The 24308-nt window shown below is 38.0% G+C and overlaps 2 protein-coding genes across 8 annotated transcripts; one reads left to right on the top strand and one right to left on the bottom strand.

Annotated features, from left to right (window-relative positions):
- The first annotated feature begins 288 nt into the window (after positions 1 to 288).
- Positions 289 to 18003, top strand: prc1 (protein regulator of cytokinesis 1). 5 transcript variants are annotated; one of them, XM_031897703.1, is made up of 15 exons: positions 663 to 715; positions 3748 to 3880; positions 4399 to 4521; positions 4890 to 5123; positions 5567 to 5737; positions 5849 to 5998; positions 6281 to 6428; positions 6539 to 6675; positions 7466 to 7561; positions 7672 to 7818; positions 8545 to 8658; positions 9923 to 10030; positions 10488 to 10673; positions 10908 to 10948; positions 15180 to 15267. In XM_031897703.1, the coding sequence occupies exons 1-14, from the start codon at positions 678 to 680 to the stop codon at positions 10941 to 10943; spliced, it is 1821 nt and encodes a 606-aa protein (XP_031753563.1). In that variant the 5' UTR covers positions 663 to 677; the 3' UTR covers positions 10944 to 10948; positions 15180 to 15267.
- Positions 18004 to 18441: 438 nt separating this feature from the next.
- On the bottom strand, positions 18442 to 24118 carry rccd1 (RCC1 domain containing 1). 3 transcript variants are annotated; one of them, XM_012958528.3, is made up of 8 exons: positions 23622 to 24114; positions 21933 to 22151; positions 20237 to 20390; positions 20035 to 20156; positions 19839 to 19910; positions 19601 to 19756; positions 18947 to 18976; positions 18442 to 18832 (listed from the first exon to the last, which is right to left on the bottom strand). In XM_012958528.3, exons 1-8 carry the CDS (start codon positions 23926 to 23928, stop codon positions 18657 to 18659), a joined length of 1236 nt encoding a protein of 411 aa, XP_012813982.2. In that variant the 5' UTR covers positions 23929 to 24114; the 3' UTR covers positions 18442 to 18656.
- Positions 24119 to 24308: the final 190 nt, after the last annotated feature.

Raw genomic sequence — 24308 nt, 5'->3', positions numbered from 1 at the left:
GCTAGCGAGCGCTTACAGCCCACAGCCTTCTCATGACTCCCCTTACCCCTCTCCCACACACAAGGGCTGGATTATCCCTACCACAAGTGCCTCAATACGCATGCGCACTTCATTATTTTGTTTCGAGGCGTGGCAGTAAAGCGATGTCGACCAACCATTGCCGTGTGACTTCTGACGTCATGGCGGAGATCCAATCAGAGAGAAGCTTTTGTAGGCTTGTGGCAAGTTTGAAAACGAATTTTTCTCTGTGGTAAGAAAACGGTCGCGGAGCTGATAGAGAGAGGGACTGACAAGCTAAAGGGACAGAAGTTGCGGAGCAGAGCTGGCAGGGAAGAGGGATCTGCCATGAGAAAAAGGTGAGGCGCTGGCTGCGGAATTACAGAAACCTGATATTTCTCTTATTAGATTTTCTTAGAAGGAATAGGTGCGTGCAGATCCCGAGTACTGGCTCTTAGGGCGGCACTAGCCGTCTGGCAAGGCTGTTGAAGAATCTGCGCTGTGAACTTACCTTGTATAGTTACTTTTATTTAGATATTACAATGACGTGTGATGGCTTAGTCTGCAGGTATTGCGCTGCTCGCACACACTGGCTACTAAATCGCAGTATAAAATGAGATTTATTCAGTGCAGCAAGTTGTGCGCGAATTGTGTGTGAGCGGATCTCCTGGCTGAGGTGCATGCCGGGAAATCGTGCCGCACCTGCTGCTGTTAGTGGGTAACTATCTCAGGAATGTGACAGGTATATACAACTTATAGCCGTGCTGATAAAGCATGCTGGGAGTTGTAGGCAACATGCGGTTCCATATCAGTGAACTAACAACAATGCGTAACATCGTCTGCCCTTGTAAGTAGTCTCACTGGCCCTTTGCCACCAGGGTAAGTGCCCAGCGCTGCAGCCCAGCCAGATCCATAGGGTCTGAAGTCAGTGATTCCATGGCAGGATGTTAGTGCTGGCCCAGTGCCACAGCTCCCATTACTGCTCAGTCCTGTCAGCAGAGAGGATTCTGTTTCATCTGATGTGTTTGTGTACTCGGTGCTACTCGGTACTATGTGCTAATTAGGAATCAGGCATCCAGTGGCTTTGGAGTTGCTAATGATGTTTCGTTGATACCCACAGTTTCAGTATGATCACTGAGGCAGGCTCTTTTAAAGGGTAAGTCTGCCCAAACAATTCAAATCCATTCATTCTGGAAAAAATACATTAGATTTTGATTCAGACATCAGCTGCATAATGGGGTTTCATGCAACACAAATAGATCCAAGGCTATGCATGCTATTAACTGGATTCTTACTGGCTTAATAGGAAATGATTTGGGTATGATACACTGAGATACAATCTGGACTGAAGCAAAGTATAAACAGCACATTTAGCCCAGATCACATGGTGAGCGCAGATTTTTACCCAAGGAATGGATTTTCAGGTGTGGCACAGGGAATGTAGGAGGGACAAGAGTGATGCAAGGAACGGCTATTGTGCCTAAAATGCACCTGTGTACCACAAAACGACTGGAATTGAGGTTTTCCCCATAAACCTTGTATTGACTAACACTGTGTATCTGGTGGGATTCCAATAACTCTACATAGTTATTGTATATGTAAATCAGTGCAGTAACTAACTACATTTTGTTTGCTAAGTTTTCCTGTAAGGTGGCTGTTAGCCTAAAATACTTTGCACAATGAAAGAAAATCTCATTCTTAGCAACTTTCTAGTGCCTGTGTATATTAGTTATTTGTATATGTAAATCTGTCAGTCAAGGCTACAATTCCCACAATGCTTTGTTTGCTTGTAGTCTGTTAGTCAGCTGGCTTCTTCTGCATTGTTTTACTAGTCAGAATCTGCATTGGACATTTATAATTGTATATTGGAGGAATGTATATAAGGTTAAAGTAACTAAATTATTTTAATCATGCCAACAATGTTAATAATGCCAACAATCTTGCAGCAACTTCAGATTGTCTTATATTGTTCAGTTTGTGCGATTCATAAAGGGTACTCCAAACTGATAACATTTATGCACAGCAGTAATGCCAGTGGATACAAAATGCCACATCTACAAAACTGGAGTAATGCTTTTTTTTCCTCCAAACGGTTATGCCCTTTATCATTACTTCAGTTTCACTTTGCTCCACAACTGGTAATACTACCCATGCACACTCTTGTTGTAATTCTAATGGTGTTGACCATTTTTTCTAATCAGTTTCACAACATGATAATTCTATTTGTAATTATATAAATTCCATGTCTGTAATATAAAATGATATCCTATATGGCAGCTGCACTTGTGTGTCCAGTCGTGTACTTTACAAATGTGCCTTAAAAGACACTCCATAAACTAAATTAGCTCATGAGAGCAATTTTTCCTTTATTTCCAAATTAAAATTTGTTCATGACAACAAAAATGTAAAGTTTTTGTCACTCTTTAGGTTGAAAGACTAGTATTACATTGACTACCTTCAGTGGATTTAAAGCGACACATGACAAGCCTTTTAGTTCTTACCATTTGTGGCTTGGTGTTATGTTGAACAATGAATCTGATTGTATGTGCACAATAGAGTCTGCTTGCTCCCTGAAGTTACTGACAAGTAGCCATGAAGAGAGTACATCTGGAACATTCTAAACATGTAACATGTAGGGCTAGTAACCCATAGCAACTGATTAGTTTTGACCAGTAAATGCTATATGCTACCTTTAGTTGAATGTTGTGCTTATGTAGTATGAGATCATCATCATTTCAGGGTGTGGTTGACAACTTGTGCTTCTTAATGTAACCGTTGCATTCCAATTTGATTCCTTCATTTTGTGGATTAGAATTTGTTTTAATGAATACAGATATGGGATTTAATGTGCAGAAACCTGTTATCCTAAAAGCTCCAAAGCCCAGGAATGTTGTTTTTATATAAAATCTTATTTAAACAGTTTTTTGTTTTTGATTCACTTTTTCTCTGTAATCAAGCAGGATTATGTTGTCGCCCATATAGATTTCTTTAACCTGGTTACCATCTTTTATGAGGGACTATTTTATTAATTTTATCATTTAAAGGAGAAGTTCCCCCAAGCACAACATAAGCTTTTTGAAAAGTACACATAATTTAAATTATCTTTGCATTTTACATTAATTAAAACACATGCAGCCTTTTCATGATTTTTAATGTAATAATATGATTTGAAACTGTTATGTAAGCCTGGCCCCCTGTTCTCCTGCTAATCTGGCTGACAGTGTGGGTTATTTAGTTTCTGCATGCTGCCTGAAAGTTGTGGAGAGATTGTTACAATTTGTAACATCAGTGTTTTAGTCCCTCATGATTTCAAATGATGCAGAAAAAGAACTGTTTTGCAGCTGGATCTCCACATATAAAATGGTGTTTATACTTTTTAAAAGAACAGGTTACAGTGATAGGTATATTAGGGGTTTTTGTGTTGTGTGGGGCTCTTTAGCAAATTTTGGTTCCAAAGCTGGAGTTCCCCTTTTAAGAAAAGAAAAAATAATTTTGCTTAAAATGGACTCTATGGGAGATGGCTTTTTGTATTTCAGAGCTTTCTGAATTACAGGTTTTCAGATAATGGTTTCTATACCTAAATATGCAACTTGTCTGTTATGCTTAAGGAAATAAAATCAAATAAAAATCAGATTGAATTGAATCACATCATTATGGTAACAGTTTGTTTCGTTACTGAACAGGTGTCTTTGGAAACAATCTAACTCTATTTGAAAGCAAACTCCAGCAATGTTTTCCTTTGTCTTTCAGTGAGGCAATAGCTGCTGAATCAGTAGCATGTTTAAATTCAGCATTGGCCCGTCTTCGCGATATCTGGGAAGAAATAGGCATACCAGAAGATCAGCGACTGCAAAGGACCGATGCAGTTAAGAGACATGTGAATGTAAGCCTAAATAATGCACAAACCGCAAACTGAAAAGTGTTCATCTACTTCTTGTTGATTTTCTATGGTTATATCATCAATTCACTGCTTACACCGTGTAAGACACAATGTATATTATGACTAAACTGTATCCAAAAGCTTTCTGAATGTCATTCAAACTTAAAGTAGAACTACACCCCCACCGACTATAAAAGCCCCCTTAACTGGCCAGCCTCGCATATGCAATAAGGGAGAGGTGATGGGGGTCGAGGAAGGTCAGTTAAGGGGCCTTTTCTAGCCAGGGAGGGTGGTGTTCTCCTATAAATTGACTGTTAAATTACATAAGCTAGTCTTTGGATCTAAATTTGATCTAGGTTCTACTTGGTAGACTTCCAGGCAGTGTCCCAAGTGCCACACACTTAGCCATAATTAGGGGCTGCCTTAGTAGCTGTTCCATTCTTTCATTAAAGCTTCATTTTGGTATTATGGTATGGAAATGTGTTTATATTTATTACATTTGTCTATATTAACTTTTATAGCTTCTCCTAACAAGGATGATTGAGGAAGAGGAGAATTTAAAACAGCGTCTCCTAAAGAGTATTGATGTCTGTCGAAAAGAACTTAATACACTATGCATGGAGCTTCAACTTCCACCATTTGAAGTAAGCTATTTCATATCCTACAAATGATTGGCAAATATATATAAGCAATAAATCTGCAGATGTCTGTCTTTTAATAGGGTTTTCTCTGATTCTTCTTGTTGTTGGACCAGCTGTCAACTAAAATAAAAAGTAACACCTTCCTGACACTACTATGGTAATTGGACCTATCTATACATGCCCTTAGTTGCTAAAAGACTTTCATCCCATTTTGGAACCCTCATTATTAGAACTCTCGGTAGAGTATTCCAAAACCTGAATGCATTAACATAAAAGAAAATTTCAAAGCGTATAGTGAAATTGCCTTATGCCCATTGTCAAGATATTATTTTGTACATGATGATCATTTCCTCCTTGTTTGTTTTTAACAGGAGGAGGAAGAGTCCACTATTCTTCAGCTGGAAAAGGACTTAAGAACAAGAGTAGAAGTTATGCTTAAACAGAAAAAAGAAAGAATGCATGAATTGAAATTATTAAAGGAGCGCGATCAAGATTTGTGTGATATTCTGTGTACATCTCCATACCACATTGATGGTGCATGTGTTCCAAGTCTCCAGGAACTGGATCAATTTAGAAGGCATTTGGCTGGGCTTTCCGCAGAAAAGGTATATTTATTATTTCAATACTGTGCCTGAAACTGAATGTCAAATGGTGTTAAGATGTCCATGTTAAAGTATTTAGGATGTTCTTGTTATGTAATGATTTTCAGGTCAGTTTTTTTTTTTTTTTTTTTTAAAAGAGGGAGCCTCCACTAATTATGTAAAGTTAAACTGTCTAGTTAATATGTCTAGTTGCTCTCTATATGTTTCTGAAATTCTCAGCACCCCCCTGAAAGCCATTAGTCTTACTTCAACAACAAAACAAGTGAAGGGCTGCATGTTCAGTACCCCAGATATAAGATGTTACTGTCACTTTATCTACTATACTTGCTTTCCCCCACTTTATTCCAACCTACAACTGCTGGTCTATGTATCCTGCTATGTGTGGCACGAAGGGCAGCTACCACTTTTTTTTCAACCTGATAAAGACAGCTCTTATGGCTTTGTAGGAACACCGGGAAGCAGAATTTAAAAGTACAAAGAAGCAGATTATTCTTTGCATGGAGGAACTGGATCGTCTTCCTGACACAAGCTTTGAACGTGATGTAGTTTGTGAGGATGAAGAAGCTTTCTGCCTCTCTAAAGAAAATCTTACAGCATTGCAAGAACTTCTTATTCAGGTTGAGCTGCCACCAGTTTTTTGTTTTTTTTATTTTGTTTTGTTTTGTTGTGGCTGTATTTAACCATTATACAATTTGCTTTTAAACATGATCTCTAATCTGCAATTGTAGTTGGAAGAACAGAAAATGAAGAATCAAGTATTGTGTGAAGAACTAAGGTCTAAAATTACCGAGCTTTGGGAAAGGCTTCAGATATCTGAAGAAGAACGAGATGCTTTTGCAGAGTATATGACTGGATCAAAAGGAAAGACTATTAAAGCAGTAAGGGAATTTTGTTAAACCATATATTGGCAATTTCTGGTGCATGAAATGCATTTTACACTTTTATTTATTATAAAACTTAATTTCAAAAGCACAATTTCATAAAAATGTAAGAAACTCAAATGCGATAAAATCAATTTCTACCTATCATTTTAATTCCAAATTAATGTTTTTTTAAAAAAATGATAAATCTGCCCTATAGTCTTTTCATATCAGCTGAAGTATTTTATAATCTGAAATATATTGCCCAGTCTGTGTTCTAAATGCAGCCTACTTTTTCAGTTGCAAGAGGAATTTGATCGACTTCAGGAATTGAAGCTGCAGAATATTAAACGTATTGTTGAAGCAATTAGGCTGGAAATATCATCTTACTGGGACAAATGCTTCTATAGTGCTGCCCAAAGACAAGCTTTTGTACCATTTAGTAGTGGTAAGTAGTAATGTTACACTTCAGTTCTTATATTTAAAGACCTGGAAACATCAAAACATGATGGGTTTTGTGCAATTCTCCACTAACTTGACATCATTCTTAACTATCAGAGGATTACAATGAAGATCTGCTGTGTATTCATGATGCTGAAATATCTCGCATTAAACAATATTACGAGTCTCACAAAGAAATGTTTGATGGTGTGCAAAAATGGGAAGAGAACTGGCGTCTTTTCTTGGAATTCGATGTAAGTCTAACATAATTGTTACAGATGTTCTATTTTCCAAAAAGCTGTGAAATATGGCAATGCCCTTTAATGTGGTGTTCTATAATGCTTTGTATTTGACTAATTTGCTGCCTGCTCTGACAATGAGGGTGGAGATTGTGTAGGCTAGCTACAAAGCAGTGTGTTTATAGACATTAGATTAATGGATTTGTATGGTGCCTGATACTTTCTTTTCACGTTACCTCAACAGTGCATTTTACTGGTTTCCTCCCTTTTAAATCTAAGTTTGGGTTAGGGTTTTTCCCTAAGAATATTTAGTTTTCCCACCCAAATTGTTTTTTTAGTGTTATAATAGATTATTTTAAATTAATGGTTTTAAAGATTTGTGATTAGATATAGGTGAGCTTGCCATCTGGCTGTGTATTAAAGGGGATCCCCAAATTATTAATTGGGGTAAACTTATTCAGCTGGTCTATATTAATTGAAGTGCTTTCTAAGCTATATAGGCTTAAGATCAACAGCTCTTTGTGAAGGCCCAGAGGGTCAGTAACTCTTAAAGGAGAACCAAAGTTTAACAAAGAAGAAGGGTAGAAATCTTGCATCAGTACAGTTAGAATCCAGATATTTTTAATCAGCCCTGTAGCATCATCTTATGTCACAGACTAAAGGTGGCCATACAAGGAGTGGGCTTGTACAAATGTGCATACTTCAGAGTCTGTACATGAGTAAAAGTTCACTCATATGATATGCGAATGTCCTATTTTCTCCTATCACAATTATATAAATTATTCCGCTTCATTCCCCCCAACAGAAAAAAGCTACAGACCCTAATAGGTTCACAAATCGAGGGGGCAATCTGCTGAAAGAAGAAAAGCAAAGGGCAAAACTGCAGAAGATGCTTCCAAAGGTATGCTGTTTGCCAGGCGCATACACTAAACCTCTAGTGATATTATCTTCTCCTTGTTAAGTACTTTCATAAACATTTCTAATGTTTCTAATGTCTTGCCTGTTTTGTAGTTGGAAGAAGAGCTGAAAACGAGTATTATTGCATGGGAGCAAGAACAGGGACAGGAATTCTTTGTAAATGAGAAAAAATTTATGGACTATGTTGCAGAACAATGGGAGACTTTTCATCAGGATAAAGAGAGGGAGAAACAAGAACGGGTAGGATTAAAAGGCAGCCCTACGAAATACATTTCACTGTGGAGCTGCAGAGTTTTGTCTCTGAGGCCAGTTCTATGCAACAAGCCAAGCCACTGATACCATGTAAGCTGGGCTGAAACATCTTAGGCTCTGTGCTGTTAAACCACCCAATATTATATTAGGGCAGTCTAACACTTCTGTGCTCAGTCTGGCAGAACCACAGTGTTGTCCTGTGCCCTTTCTAAAATTGTGAAGCTATCATACACATAGGGGCAGATTTACTAATCCACGAATCCGAATCCCGAAAGGGAAAAAATCGTATTGGAAACAAACATTTTCGTCGCCGCTGCCGCAATTTTTTCATATTGAGCGATAGTAAACGGAAAAACCAATCCGATTTTTTCGCGACTAAAAAGTTGCGGAAAATATATGAAAAAGTCGCAACGGCGATGAACAAATTGCGGGACATATGAAAAAGTTGCGACGGCGACGAAAAAAATCGCAGAAAATACTGATCATTGCGAAAAAAACGTATTTGGACGCCTTCGGACCGTTCGTGGATTAGTAAATCTGCCCCATAGACTTTATGTCCATAAGCTAAAAGTTAAGGCTGAATGTGTGATTGACATCATACTATGTATCCATCCCAAACATATTGGAGGGATTCATTTACCACTGTTACTTTGGTATTTGTCTTCCCTTAGCATATGTGTTATTTAGAATTTTTATACATTCCTGTTATTATAGCTAATGAAGAAGAATCGGCAGCTTGAGGAGGAAATGTATTATGGCAGTGCACCAAAAACCCCTAATAAGAGGCGAGTGCCTGGACCCAGTACACCTAGTAGTAAATGTAGAAAGGTATGTATTTGGTTTTGTTTTTTTGTTTTTTTTTTAATGTTCTTAAATGATTTGCATACTGTCTGCAGTGAGATGTAAGAAACGAAATGAAAATTAAAAGGTTGCATGATATGGAACAAAGCAGTTCGCTATTTAAATTTTATTTGAGGAGCCAAGTTTTACGAAAATGTTGTATCTTTACTCAGATCACACAATCCAGACCATAGGTCATAAATGTACATTTTTTCATGCTCATCTGATCATTAAAGTGCCAATAACACAAGTGAAATTATTTATGTACATTTATAGATTACATCTGTCTGAAAATGAAATATTTTCTAGCAGCAACAGCACTTTTTATAAGGGGAGTTCTTCCTGTAGACCTGATGAAAGCTTTGAATAACACATGACCACTGTTCATAACGCATTTGTATTTTGAGCAGTTTCTCTGGCATACTTCTGCCCTGCAAGGCTCATAACAATTGTGCAAAAATCTATATTTTTTGGATTTGACCTAATTGCGAACCAAATCTGTGGGAACAAATGTGAAATTTTAGAATTTGGATTGGGTTCAAATAAAACCAAGGTTTTGATAGAATTCAAATTTTATAAATTGTTAGAATGTGATCTAAAACTGAATTCAGTGCATCCCTACTTAGTTATATTTTTAGGAAATGCAGTTTAATCTTTGTACTAAAAAGGCTAAACATCTCTTTATCACGTAAACTCTAAAACATTGTCTTTTTTCTGTAATACTATGCTGTCTTACTTTAGATACAAATAATAATCAGAATATGGTCTTAGAAGTCAACATAGCAGCATTTTTTATAACCGTTGAAGTGATTAACACCATTTAAGCCTGAGTAAGAAATTTACTAAAACAAGGGAAATATCATAACTTTCTTTTCAGTATTTTAAATAAAAAGGTATTTTACTCCTTGCATGGCTTGGAGCTGGGGTTACTCAGCAGGCAACATATTCATTACAACGAATACACTGCATACATGACAGTGAAAAAACTCTATCCATAGATAAGCATGACTGGAAATTGTTGATAGTATTTCCAATTGCTAGTTGGTTTGGCTTGCATGCTAGACAAGCAAAATATTTGTTTTACTGATATTTTTTGTTTTCCCTACCTTTATCTCTGTGCATGAATGATATTAACTAAGCATTGTTAATGTTTTAAAGTACTACTTTGTATCTTGCTTGAAAGCCACTGAAGTGCATGTGCATACCCTGGCATTAACTAATAAATATTAACATTACCTGCTTTTCCCGGCAGCTTAATGGCACCTCCATCTCCAGTTCCTCCAACAGCACTCTGCGCTCTGCATTCAGTGGGACGATGTGCCACTCTCCTGTATCTCGTCCACCCGTGTGTGGTGGCAAGGTTAGTTAATTCACTAGACTGTGCTTTTGTAAATTTTTATTTCTCCCAAGCAATTTTATTTACATCTGATTTGAGTTCTGTTTACTGCACAATGTAAGTGCACAAACATTTGTAGATGTTCATTTGGCTCAAATGCAGATAGAATGTCTGTTTTGTTTTTTTTTTCCCCCTTTAATGTATGCATGTTGTATTCGATTTTAGGAGCGTTGCATGTTATGGGTAAAAAGTGCTAAGCTTTCTGTATACCCATATCCAAAGCTGGAAATAAGGATGTCCAACTGGAGATTCAGGGGTCATAAATGGATGCAAATCTGCCCAAGGCCTCCATAGTTCCTTATACTGGATAATTATTTTATCATTTTCAGACAATCAATCACTAGATATGTTGTTGACTAGGTGGAATACTGATCAGCATATAGTTTGTTCAATATTTTTTTTTTTTTCTTTCTCTAATCAGCCCGGATTACCATCACGAACTCCAACCAGAGTGTTCAAAACCCCACAGCCAAAGCGGCTAGAGAAGAACAAAGAGAATATGTCCCAGTTGAATGGAACCGCCATGAGCGGTGGGTGCTACCTCACAATTCCTGCTCAACGTAACATCAGCGTTAACTCTGTTGCAAGCACCTATTCTGAGTTTGCGGTAATTTACCTTTTCTAAGAACAAATAATAATTCAGTTATCATGGAGAAGCACACAGTCAGGATGAAAAGATATTTGCTAGCGGCTACAATGACGTGTAAGGCAGTGGCATGCTGCTAGGGCATATTGACTTTGTCTAAAAATTATACCCTACTATGTAATAACCATTAGAATATCAGAAAAGATTGTCTTTAGTAGTATACATATTTAATTCATAGATCTTCTGTGTTTATAGAGGGATTCTACACATTCTGACTACACATCTGCATAGCAGAGGTCTGTATTGGTAAATTAGGAGTAACTGCTGCATGCCTCTTGGGGACTATGTTTTTCTATCCCTTTTTAACCCAGTAACATTGAACCAAGCTTGTTTGCCTTAGCATTAGTGAAGAGCGAAATGTTTCACCAAGTTTCACCGCAAAAAAAAACCCAATCACCAAAAAAAAGTTGTGCAGTGTGGAAAACCTCACTGCAAGAAACGCCTATTGACTTCAATGCATTTAGTATATTTTTGCTGTTTTGTGAAACAAGACAGATTCGCTCATCACTACCCAGCATGCCTATTGACACCTGTACGTCTCATACTTCCCTTAAGGCATGGGGAGAAGCTTTTGTTTTGAAAGTGCATCCTTGTACCTCTAAATGTAGAAATGCGGTGATGTTCAAAGCCATATGTGAATATTTTCCTCATTTATTCTTCTCCTCCAGCTAGTTGAGCAATGCAGTTGAGATCTGGCTCATACCCCCAAGGCTTTGTAAAAATATTACAAACTCAACTTGCAATTTAACTGTGCCTAAGCAGTGATTGTCTCATTGACAGGCTGGCCACCAGTTCCATATAAAGGCTGTTATTGCATTGTATAGCAAGTGCCACAAGGGGGTGAGGTATATGACCTCAGTGTTGTATCTGAACTGGGCTGAAATTGGCACTTTCCAAGTAGGCACGAATCCCTAGGTTTTAAATAGCCTCTGCAAGTAAATAGAATTTTGATGGTCCTTTGACTGCATGAGTCACAAATGTTGAGTATATGCACACCACAATACACTACAGTCACATTATGCCCTTAAAACAATTGATTCACTTCGGCTTTGCTTACAAGTAGAAATTCCATCAGCAAGATCATGGGAGAAGTGTTGTATGTTTTTTATGTTTTTTTGAATTCTATTAAGATAAATAGTAACTAGTATTTAGGATAAATGTGTCCTTCCACATAATTCAGTAGCAATTCTATTTATGAATGCATTTAATATTTAATAATTTTAGCTACAAAGTATTGTTTCCTCTTGTAAAATCTTAATAGTGACCAATTATGGAATTGGCCTCCCCCCCCCCCCCGCGTTATTACCATAATGATTCAAATATAAAAAGACGCAAATGAAGCATAGACATAGTATTGACCGAGGCTACTAACAAACAAAAGTACAGACATTAACCAGACAAAGCAAGTAAAATAAAATAGAGAAGTTTGTTTGGTTTCAGCAGGCACAATGTTATTCCTTTGGTACTGCATTATTATTCCTAAATATGTCCCAAGGTGAAGATGGGCCTATGACTATATTTTTTTTTCTAGGAATTCTGTCCTATGTACCCGAGTCACACAACTATTGTCTTAATAATAGTTATATGGAGAATGTTAGATAGAGAAAGTTGTCTATAATCAAGTGTCTGCGACCCAGATTTATTCTATGCATTATCTTCAAGGAGCATGTATGACAATTAATTATGCAGCCCTGCTTTTCTAGTTTCTAGGCAATCCTTGAAGGAAAAGGAGTCGTCATTAATTTATGGGACATCTGATATAGTAGTATTGCCTGGAGATCAGCCTCCATAAATTGTCTCTCGAGAGGGACACCATTTCTTGTTTGGTGAGGGTTTATTGTGTGGGTGGGGAATGAGGGCCATTTTGTTGAAATCACTATTCTATAAAATGGTTTATTATCGTCTATGAAAGAAAAGAGAGGAGGTGAAGATAATATGAATGTATGACTGTATAGGTCTGAAAATACAGTACTTCCTTCACAGGGTGTAAACCAGGAAAAAACACTTAAATTTTTTTTTATATAGTTCAACTTAAAATAAAAGTTAAAAATGCATTGATAAAATGAGTAAAATGTAAGGTGTTAAAAAGAACCACATGCACAACCACATTGCGGTTTCCCTTTTCGCATGACCAAGTGTCACTCAAAGCACTTGCTTTTGGCTAAAAACGGCTTGGATTCATCCAAATCTGGCATTCAGTTCAACTGTTCTACTATTACACTTAATCATATGCTAAGTAGGTAAGTGGTTGCTATGCTAAGCTGGACCCCAGCAACCAGATAGCTGATGAAAAATCAAACTGGAGAGCTTCTAAACAAAAGCTACATTATTCAATAACCGCAAAAAATAAAGACCAATTGGAAATTCTCGGAATATCAACCTTTTACATCATTCTAAAGTAAACCTTTTATTTCCAGTCTCTAGAATAACTATACAGCCCCAGAATAACATACCTTTCTCCCTGCTCTGTTTCATGTAAGGTATGTTTTCTGGGGGCTGTTTATAGGGGCCTTTATGATAAAGGGCTTACTTATCATTTTAAAGGTGAACTTCCCATTTAATGGAACGTTCTGTATGCTGTCTGCTTTAGTTTGCCTACTGATGGACATAGCGGAGACAAACTAAGAAAGTTTTCATCCTGACTGTGTTGCATTTTTACTCCATACTTTCTTTACTGATTATTTGCTGTGATGCTCATTATATGTTTGCTTTTCACTTTGCTTCACATGTTGCTTTGTATTAATGATAGGTAGCCTAGTTTAATGCTAATTAACCAATAATTGCTAAGCCATTAAATCCTGCCCCTGTTTTATTAACCCCCCCCCATCCCCAGCCACATTGGTGGTTGCAGGTAAAAGATCCAGCAGCCACCCATACTGGCTCTGTAACCGTGTAACCGAGTAGAACAAAGGGGCAGTGCCGTGCCAAAGGTGGCAGGGTGCCATAGACAACCCCGGTTCATGGAAATTACAAGTGGGTGGTGGTGGGGGAACAAGGGCCTGGACTAAGGGTAGGCGACAGAAGAGGTGTATATCTAGTACTCCCTCTCATATACTCTACCCTCATATATACCTCTCTGCAGAGGAGTAAGAAAAGGCACACACAAAACAAACAAAGTAGCAAGTGGGTAATTTTGTAGTTCTTTCTTATGGAATAACATCATACCCTTGTGTGTTTACACAGCATAACTTCTTTCATTTTATTTTAAAAAAAGTGTTAATACATGTAACAATTTTACGTTAGAGTTCTTTATGTAGTGTAGGACCTTGGCTGAAAGGATTTTTCCACTCCTCTAGTGGAAGAATTAGCCACATTAAAAATATACTCAAACTCTTTGACATGCAGTTTTAGATCATACTACTTTTATCAGCACTACTCTGTATTACTAAACATTACATACCATTCAAGCTCAAGATAAAATAATAGGCACTGGGCATTCAGAATTTGGGTTTAGTATGTGATGGTCTGGGAATTGATGAATTATCTGCAGTTAAACTGACATAATCTTATGCAAATAATGTGTAAAGGAGCATATTTTCTTAGCTAGAGACTAAAAAGCTGTGCTGTCCGTGGCCTCTAAAACATTTACAATCCCTTCCCTACATTATTGGACAAAGAAAATTCTTATTGACGGTGGGTTCCCAAAATATTTCCCACACCTCCCTTAGTGGATTTAATTGCTAAGTCAAGAGGGATCTTTCATGCTGTTTTTGATAAAGAACCCATGGGTGTCCTGCAGATGCCCTTTACCTTTAATTTCTTTCTGTGCATCATTGAATCTACATTTTTATATATTAACATCCTGCTATTTTCTTCTGTCTTTCATTCTACTTCTTTTGCAACTCAGAGCAAATCATCAGTGGGGCAGCTCTTTGTTTCTGTAACTAAAATGTGCTACTCTCAACAAAATAACAATTCTCACACAGAACATAGAGCACATAGTTCAGAGAACAAAAACATTTGTCTAAGAAAAGGTACATTATGTGAATAATTTTCCTAGAATACTGCCAGCTCTAGGCTGGTCTCATTTTCTTTTGTGCATGTTTTCTTCAATAACTGCTGTTTTATCACATATAACATAAATAAAATGATCTCATTTTTTGCTAGACAAAAAATTATATGTATATAATATTAGGTGTAGTTTGGAAAATTCCTCATGGAAATTCTCAATTATTGAGATGTTGTAATACTTATGGATATGTTCCTTTAACATCATTTTATAAAAAGTGTGTTTCTATAACCAAAGATTCTTCCGGAATAACCCTGAGAGCTAGGATGAAACCAATGCAATAAGGGCTTCCACCCCTCAAATTGGTAAAGACCATCGGAATTGTTTTCCATTTGCACAATTCTTGGCATTTTAGCCATACTGATTGGGCTGTAGCTTGCTATGAGGTCATTTTATTTAATCACATTTGTACCTTCCTTTATTTGCCAGGTGAAATAATGTATATTTGTCTTTTGCAGCGAGAACTTTCAAAAGCTACAAGATCTAACATCAACACCAATGTTCTGAACTCGACTATTACGCATCCGCCATCGTAGCAGATAATGCCCATTGGAGAAACCAGCAGAGTGTGAGCGGGCGTGGCACCAGTATGTCTGTACCTCTGGCTTTCCTGGCAGTGCTTATATTGGCTGTTCGGTTAAATGAAGGGTGACTTTTTCCCTCCTACCATCTTTATGAGGGTAAACCTGCACCAAAGCCACATTCTGTCCTCTAAATATAAAGCGAGCAACTATGCAAATTTTGCACTCTAATTTCATCTCTTAGCTATATATAAATATATAAATTAAACACTCAAATCGGTAAATCCTGAAAATGTTGGCTTTTCCACTTGGTAGCGTACATGTTTCTTTTGAGATTTAAGCTGAACTGTATAATAGAAGCTTTATAATTCCTTTATATGTATTTTTGGGTACAGTTCTCACAGGTTTTGTATCTAATGTTTTATTTGTGTATATATATATACGGTTTTTAGTTTGGAGATAATCATGAACACCTTTGCACCTTCTTCAGTGTCACTACGGCTGTTTCACAAAGTTTTTTTCTTTTCAAATGAGGTGCCTGATGGTGTTGTGTTTATTTCCTCTGTATATAGTGCTGTAGAAACAAGTAGGACTATGCAGAAGCCTAGCTTAACACTACATATAAGGCACAATGCCAGTGTGCTCAATACAACACACTTTTGCAGTGCTCTTTGTTAATGGAGGCCTAGATAAGTTCTCTTCCATTTATGTACCACGAATACTATATTGTATGCACATATAAAGGTTGTTGCTCCTAATTTAAGGCCAATGTCTCACAAAGCATGTTAGTCGCCAGTCATAGATGCTACCGTAGGCGACTAACCACTCAAATGCCTTTCCACCTACAACAGGAGTGCTGGTGGAATGGCCTTCGCATTGATTCGGCTTTCCGAAGATGCCTGCAGGAGGAAACCTGCTGTTACTGGTGAAAATGGCATTTTGGAAGTATAGAAAATATTGCTTGAAATATTCCAGGCCTGCCATATTTGATAGCTGTTGTATTTAGAAGCTTTTGCATTTACAGGATAATATTGATAGCTGCGAGACTGCAGTTTTATGCAGTGTCTTTAGTCCATAGGCTGCAGTAGCAGAGCACTGCCAGCTATTACTGGTGCTGCACATAATACATTGATTCCGAAATGCTGTCACTTGAGACATGAGCAAGTACTCAATGGCAGAGACTGTTTGGGCAACTAGGAGAGCTGTACAGTTATATAAACTTTCATTTAAACCATCCTTTAAATTATTTTAAATTGCTTACATGTTTTTAACAGTTAAGTAAAATACCTGTTCTTTGCTTGCCATCATTTTTAGACAAAGGCCTATTTAAAAGCACTTGATGATATAAGAAAGTTGAACAGAAATGAGGAATATTAATGAATACATGAAAAAAATGTTAATACAAGGAGTGTTTATATTTTAGGCAAGATATCAAACTAGCAAACCTCAAGCTGTTTTTCAGCTACAAGGAATGGATTCTAGGAGTGGTAATTTACAGTTAGAGGGCTAATGGTTGGGCCATATTGTTTTTATGAATCCCTCTTCCCATTTGATTTTAATCTTGTATTTAGATATTCTTAACATTCTTGGCTTGTTCTGTCAGAATCTTTTTAGGAACAGATATGAATTTCTGGCAGTTATAAAAATATTCGGTACGTCAAAAGAAAGGGGTTATAGAATATACACTAGGCAATTAGAACACAGGCACATTTATACAATGGAAAAAAGCAAATGTACCTCTAAATTCTCCAGTTACAGTGGCAATCAGTGGATAACTTCCTCAACAACACTGAGTAAGGCAAATAGCTGTGAAGGAAATTACATACGCTCACCATATGTAAGTTCCTGAGATGGACAGCTAGTGGATTTAGCAGGAGATCAGGAGATAAGTTTCTATGTTTCCTACTAACACCCCTGGATGTCCAGTCTGTTATGTGGAGCAAAAATAGTGGAGAGGTAATTAGGATTGGCAAGGCAGTTCTGCTTCAGAATTCAAAATAGCTCTGATCCCTAACTGCTATGCTTTTTTTTCAAAAGTATTTTCTAGAAAGTTCCTTTTCTTTCTATGATAAATACACTGCAATAGCAAAGAACCTTGCTTGAGAATAAGCAAATAATTTGCTTACTCTGGGTTATTGCACTGGTGCAAAGTTGCACCAACTGTATGCTAGATCAGTGTGTAGTGTTATCTTAATACTAAGCTCAAGTTCAAAACATAACAAAAAACACAATAACAAACAAAAGACAACTTGTCTTGAAAAACATTCCTGAAGTAAACGTCCCCTTAAAATGATTTCCATTATGTTCCATTAGGGTATGGGAACTCTGCAATCTCCATGGGCCATTGCTTAGTGTTTTCATCACAATACAGCAGCATTGTAAGCAGTGTAAGATATCAGACTGGCCATGCAGAAGTAAAGTACTTACAATATTTACGTATGGTATGACTTTGGCTATGTCTTTTAGTTTCATACATTCACTTCCAGGACTTTATTTTCCATCAGTGATAGTGAAAGAAAAGTATTTTTACAGTGCCTCTTATTGTTTTGTTCTGTAATTTACCAAAATCTTATGTTTCTATCCAGTGACCTCATTTGAAAAAAGAACTTTGTGATAACATCACTTTGACCTTTGTACAGTTCCTGTATAGTAAATTAAACATCTAAACACTGTTAAGCCTGTGTTGTAATGTCTATTTTGTTCATATCCTTCATGCTGTTGCTCTAGAATTAAAACATTAGTCTGTGTTTAGTTATGGTAACTTTTCCAGGCTTCTGACTGTTCCATTTGGGAAAACTGGGAGAGTCATAACCAGAAAAACAAATTGTATAAACATGTGTGGGCTCCGAATCATCATCCTGACAATGTCTGTAGTCCATAAAACAGGTTAAAAAAATTCAGCCGGATAATGATATCAGTGCATGTATTGCCTATCTGACAATATCCTTGGGGGACCTACAATGTATTTCTGGGACATAACTTTCATATGATTGTTGTCTGGCAATTATTAATAGTCAGAACATCATCCAATTTGTTATCAAATTGTAATCCGACAATTTCAGTCTGGACATTATTAGTTCTAGATTGTTGAATTAAAAATTACGATCGCACTGGTGAAATATTCTACTTTGTCTAAGAGCCTTCACCCTCAGTATCAATGTAATCACATGTACTAGTATACAGCCAAGTAAAGTCGTTCTTAAATTGGTTGACATTTTTATTCACTTAATGTTACACACCCCCATCTCAAAGTGGCAGGTTTCATGCCCCATCCCTACAACCAACCCCCGCCCCCCCAACCAAGGATACTGACCACATACCAAAACAACCCCTCCCATGAATGAATGACAGTCTTGTTGTCTTGTTGTATACATGTGAACAGATTCAACAAAGGCAATGTGTTTAAATCAAGGCCTAACTAAAGATTCCTTTTTTTTTTTTTTCCTCTAAGCTTTCCAGGCAGAATACATATGTGCTCCAGTTTCTACAAATCACATCATTAACACAAAGGTGCTTTACAGAAAAATAATTCACTAGTTTTGGCTGATCCAGGCTATCTGTATCCCCATGTCCAAGTTGTCCATATTTACCTAAGGAGAAAAAAAACATTAACAAGGGGGAAACATTAATGGTTCATTCCAATCTACCTAATTTCCATTCTAGTCTCTTACCGGCAATCAGCACTCATTATATTGCTTACTTACCCCAACCCCATGAATACAGCTCTCCAGATCCTGTAATGAAAATGACGGGGGTAAGTGAGGGCAAACAATATCTTACCTTATATAAGAAAAAATGCTGGCCATACACATAAAGATCTACTTGTTGGGCACAACCCCAGTATAATGAGTCTGCTCGTTTGGTGACTTGCCAAACTTGAGGCCTATACTGACTCATCAAGAGAGGACTGCATCAATACAAGATTTTCAAAACTGTCCAATTTTCAACCATTTATCTGTTAGAAAGGCCCAGACACTGATGGATAAACCGACAATTTTATCTGAAGAGGCAAATCACCAACTTAAAACTGCCTATGTATGTCAAGCTTTACATGTTCTCACATTGAAATTCACCCCGTGTGCACAGATGCATAAATGCTGTGCCTGTGAGTTTATAGGCAAGATGTGGCCAATGGCAAAATATAATGATTAACTTTACATACTAGTATACTACGTCTAAGATTACATTCTAGGTGATGGTAAATAGAAAAAGCATGGATTTAACCATGGTAAGCATTTTTTTTTCAAGGGAAAGTCTTCCTCAACAACAAATGATTATGATGTAGTTGAGTAGATGTTTGTTCTGAGGTGGCAATGCTGCTATTCCATCTAGGCCGATTTTCTCTTCAGCATACTCACGGGATACAGCTGCTGTGTGTCTTGATCCACAGCTAATCTTGGATGCTTCTGATTCCTGAGGTAGATCTATCAAGGCAGGGAAGGCCTGAATTGTAATGAACTCACCAGTGTTCCCCATTTCATCTTCTTTGTGTGACTGTTTGGTGCTTACTGAACCTATTAAAATAGTATTAAAATAAGTATTACCATGCCATGTTAATATCTATATTGCTGTATTCTAAGATGTCTGATTACCTACATTGCTGAGTTTTGCAGGGAAGTCCAAGCTGGCCAGATTCATTCCATCCCCACGTGTAAATGTCCCCACTTTCTAAAGAATGGAAAAAAATGTATGCTTTGTGCATTTGATAGGTCCATATTGAAAATAGTGATCAGTTCAGTTGATATTAAGCACTGTCAATCCCAGTATAATGAGGAATAATACAGTATCTTACCACTGATGCCAGCAGAATGCCAGCCTCCTGCAGCAACTTCACTCATTGGCACCCCATGCAGAGCATCTACAATCTGAGGCTCTTCCACATCCTCCAGATCTCCATGCCCAAGCTGGCCATGCCTCAATGAAAACAAAAAAGAAAATTACTTTAGATCTGCATAGTGTGTGTGAGTGTTTGCATTTTTCTCTGGACTGTATACCTTCCAGCTCCCCAGGTGAGCACAGTCAGCTCTGACGTTAGCAGTACGGCATGCTCGTTCCCTAGAGCCAGCTTGCGTGCATGGATTTTACTGGGAAGTTCCCTGAAGAAAGGAGGTTTAGGGACTATATAGCCATTGGTTACCAAGGGGAATACTAAAAAAAAACAAAAAAACATAATATTGAAGCACAGAAACATTACAAATAAAATGCAGTAGCTAGACCTTGCTATGCTTAAAGGACATAACCCCAAAAATATTTTTTTACCTAAAAGAAAACATAATTCTAAGCAACTTTCCAATATCAATTTATTAAAATCAGTGCTAATCAGTAAAAATCAGTAATTATCAGTGCTTTAAAGGTCATTTGTAAATGTAATTGCTATAGAAAGCAGCATTTGCTGAACTCCTGGTTGTTACTTTTTAAACAATGTTGCAAGTGCCAGGCTATTCCCACAAGTCAGGTCTGTCAGTCTGCCGCCTTGTGTTACATTGTTTCAAACCCCAGAGCCACCAGGGCAGAGAATAGAAAGGACAGGCAGACACTGCTTTTAATAGCAATTATATACCTGTATACAAATAACTAAAAAAAACATTACAAATAAGTAATGAATGTATATTGCAAAGTTGCTTAGAATTAACTTTTCTTTTATTAGGCAAAAAATTATTTTTGGAGTTGACATGTCCTTTTAATAGTCCCTGTTGTGAAATTCAGCATGTAACATTACTTTAGAAGGCTACATATATGTGTATGTAAAAAGCATTATATAAATGTCACCATTCTGCAAGTAGATCACTACAAGTCTAGACTAGGATTTATAATAGGTCACATACAGGCCCAATAAATAGTGACTGTATATGGCATCTTACAGCAGCCCCTCTGGCATTTGCCAGAACCCACAGATTGCCAGTCTGGGCCTGGATAGCTATTTCAACTATATGTGGATGTATAGAGGAATGATACCACCTTGTCTTATAGGGAGCTTCCATATTGCTTGCTTCTGCTAAAATATTCCCTTTAGATTTGTAAACCAAAAGCCTTATCTACATATAACTACCAAAAGTGCTTTATAATATCATGTAAAGACAATGTCCCATGACAGGCCAGCTATAGGGGAGACCCCATTTATGTGTAGAAATAAATACAGAATTGAAGTGAATTAAAGATGTAGGTCACCTGCACAAAAATCATTCATCCTCATTAACCATGAGCAAGTGTGCAAAATTGTAATTGCATGTGAATAGTAAGAAAACCTTAGGCTAATGCCACACCATGCGTATGGCGTATATTTTCGGCAAGCTGAAAAACACTTACCGAAAATAGCACCATACGCTCCTACCTGTGCCTGCACCCGAATGAATGGAATACGCTCGGGTGCAGGCACATGTAGCCGAAATACGCATAAGAAACATGAGGGAATGCAAAGTCTAGCGTTTTTATGCGGATTTCGGCTACATGTGCCTGCACCCAAGCGTATTCCATTCATTCGGGTGCAGGCACAAGGTAGGCTGAATTTACAGTAGCGGGGCAAATTCTCTGCAATTGTTTTTCAGCTTGCTGATAATACACCCGTGTGGCCTCATGTTAGCAAAAAGATGATTAGTTTGAGGAAACAAGCATCTCACAATGATGCTACTACGTGCAGAATACAAATTACATAAAGCCTCTTTGTATAGGGATCCAAAAGAAAAGAATTACATGAGTTGTGTGCAGAAGGAAGATCCATTTTCCACATGGGTTCTGCATGTGGTCCCTCAGCAATGAATGCCTGAGTATCCCAGCACTGCAGGCGCTCTTTCAGTTGCACCAGAAGGTACTTCTCTGTAGGTAGGACATCAACACAATCCAACCCCTTAAAGCTGAGATATTTGTGGGGGGATGCACCGATGGAGCCAGAGAGAAGCAGGGATCCATCCTCTGATGAGAAGAAACACACAATAACACCAAGGTAACTTTCAGCAGAAAGGGGAAGGGTTAACTGTACAGACATAAGCACTATGATCCAGAATGCTGGGGCAGGGGAATTTCCAGATAAGGTTATTTTCCCATCATTATACATTTGGCTTTAACATGTAAACATCAAGAAAATGTATAGTTATTTTGGCACCATCACTTATTTGTTCAAGGTTAATAAAATAAATAACTAAACTACATTTACAAAGCTCCCCTGAACGAATCAACAATCACTACCCCATGTTTGTGCAATGGTTATCACTGTTGTTTTAGGGCTGGAGTCTGCAGGTTCTATTCCAGCCAGGGCCCTATCCGCATGGCGTGTGTATGTGCTTGCCTGGGTTCATACAATACAAGTAGGTTGTTGACCCCACTTAAAGTGGACTTTCTATGTCACCCAGACATAGAAAGCTGAATAATAAAAGTTTAATTTCAAATTAAACATGAAACACAAATTTATTTTTATATTAACACATCCAAACCCATTATAAAGGCAATTAAAAATGCTTTAGGCATAGAGGCGGGGCAGACAATAACTTTCCATTCTGCACTACCTAGATGTCACTGCACATCTCACTTTGCCCCTCCCTCCTCATCATCTAATTGTGTAGCCAGTGTATGGGTATGGGCATCTGGTCCCCCATACTGGCACATACACAAGATTTTGGCATGATACAAAGCTTGCCTAATTAACAGTGTCCACAAAATGGCACCAGCCTGCTTCCTTTGATTGAGTAAGGAAACAAGATTTATATTAATTATCTAGAGAAAGTAACGTTTATTTTGCTCAACTAACAATATGGAAAATAATTTGGAGTTATTTATTAGGGTGACAGGTCCCCTTTAATCTGTTAAGGCCCTTACTTTGGAAACTCCAAAGGGTAAGCGGGAATCTAAAGTAGAGCAGCTGCTACATTATACAAACATATAAGAGTATTATATACATATGACTAAAATGATTAGTGCCTGAGTCTCTCAGCAACACCTTATACAGTTCTGCCTGTATGTGAAATCGCGAAAATGTGCCTGCACCTAAAGCCCCGCCTACCCATCTGCTTCCAACCAATTGCCTGTTCGCTCTTATACCTATACGTGTTTAGGGCAGCGTGATTTGTCTGGTTGAATCCAAATTGCCACCAAGCGACTATTTGCTCCGCCTATCACGGCTCTGCTCTTAACACTGAACGGGGCTTAGCTCTGCCTCCTGTGGGAGGACAAAGTGTCTCCGCATCATCATTATTTGCGGATTTTTGGACCATAATGTAGTTCTAGCCTCCAGCTGAAGTCTCGGGAAGGAAACGGGGTTCTTTAAAAGGAGCACAATGCACGGGAGCGCGCAATGACTGTTATAGAAGAAACAAATATCGCAACACACAGGCCGCTGCATTGGCCAGGGCCACAGTGTGAGCCTTTGTGCGATTCTGCTGCACTCACCTGTCACGAAGGCAGAGTAACTCCATGCGGGCACAGCTTTGGTCACTTCTGTGTCTGTAGGAGCGGCTGCTTCTTCTAATTGAATTGGTTCCGGGAGGTCGAGACTGAGCTTCTGCCCGAATCCCAGCTGCTCAAACCCCCTGTAGCCAAAGCCGTACCATGGCATAGGTGGGTCGGAACGCGGCCCGGAGGCGGTGAAATCTAGCTGAATGCTGCCCAGATGTAAGCGCTCCCTGCTAGTTATACGTGCGGAGTCTCTGCTCGAGTGCTTCCCTCTAGCGGCCACTTGTGGGATTAAATCCAGCATTTACCTACCGACCGGCTAGCAGCAGTGTAAATACACAATTTCTCGGACGTCTTTTTACCTCTTCCAATTACTTCGACCCCCAAACTATTTTCTATAACTTTTGCCCCCTTTTCTAAACGTTTCACTGTCAATTATGGAGGCGTCACCAGATCATATTAAAATTACGGAAAGATACATTTGGGGGCCTATTTATTATGCTTTGTAAAAATAAATTGTGTAAAAAGTTGCATAAAATAAATGGCGAATTTCACCAGGAGCCGTTATTTTAGGTAAGTTCTGGAGAAAGAAGAAATGCCTAGAAAATGATGCCATTTTTTCTCACTGTTTTTTACACAGCATAATAAATTGGCCCCTTAGCAAACTATACAATTGAAAGTGGT

This window comes from Xenopus tropicalis, chromosome 3 (genome assembly GCF_000004195.4).
Source record: "Xenopus tropicalis strain Nigerian chromosome 3, UCB_Xtro_10.0, whole genome shotgun sequence".
Classification (NCBI taxonomy): domain Eukaryota; kingdom Metazoa; phylum Chordata; class Amphibia; order Anura; family Pipidae; genus Xenopus; species Xenopus tropicalis.
This window is presented reverse-complemented; position numbering and strand designations above follow the sequence as displayed.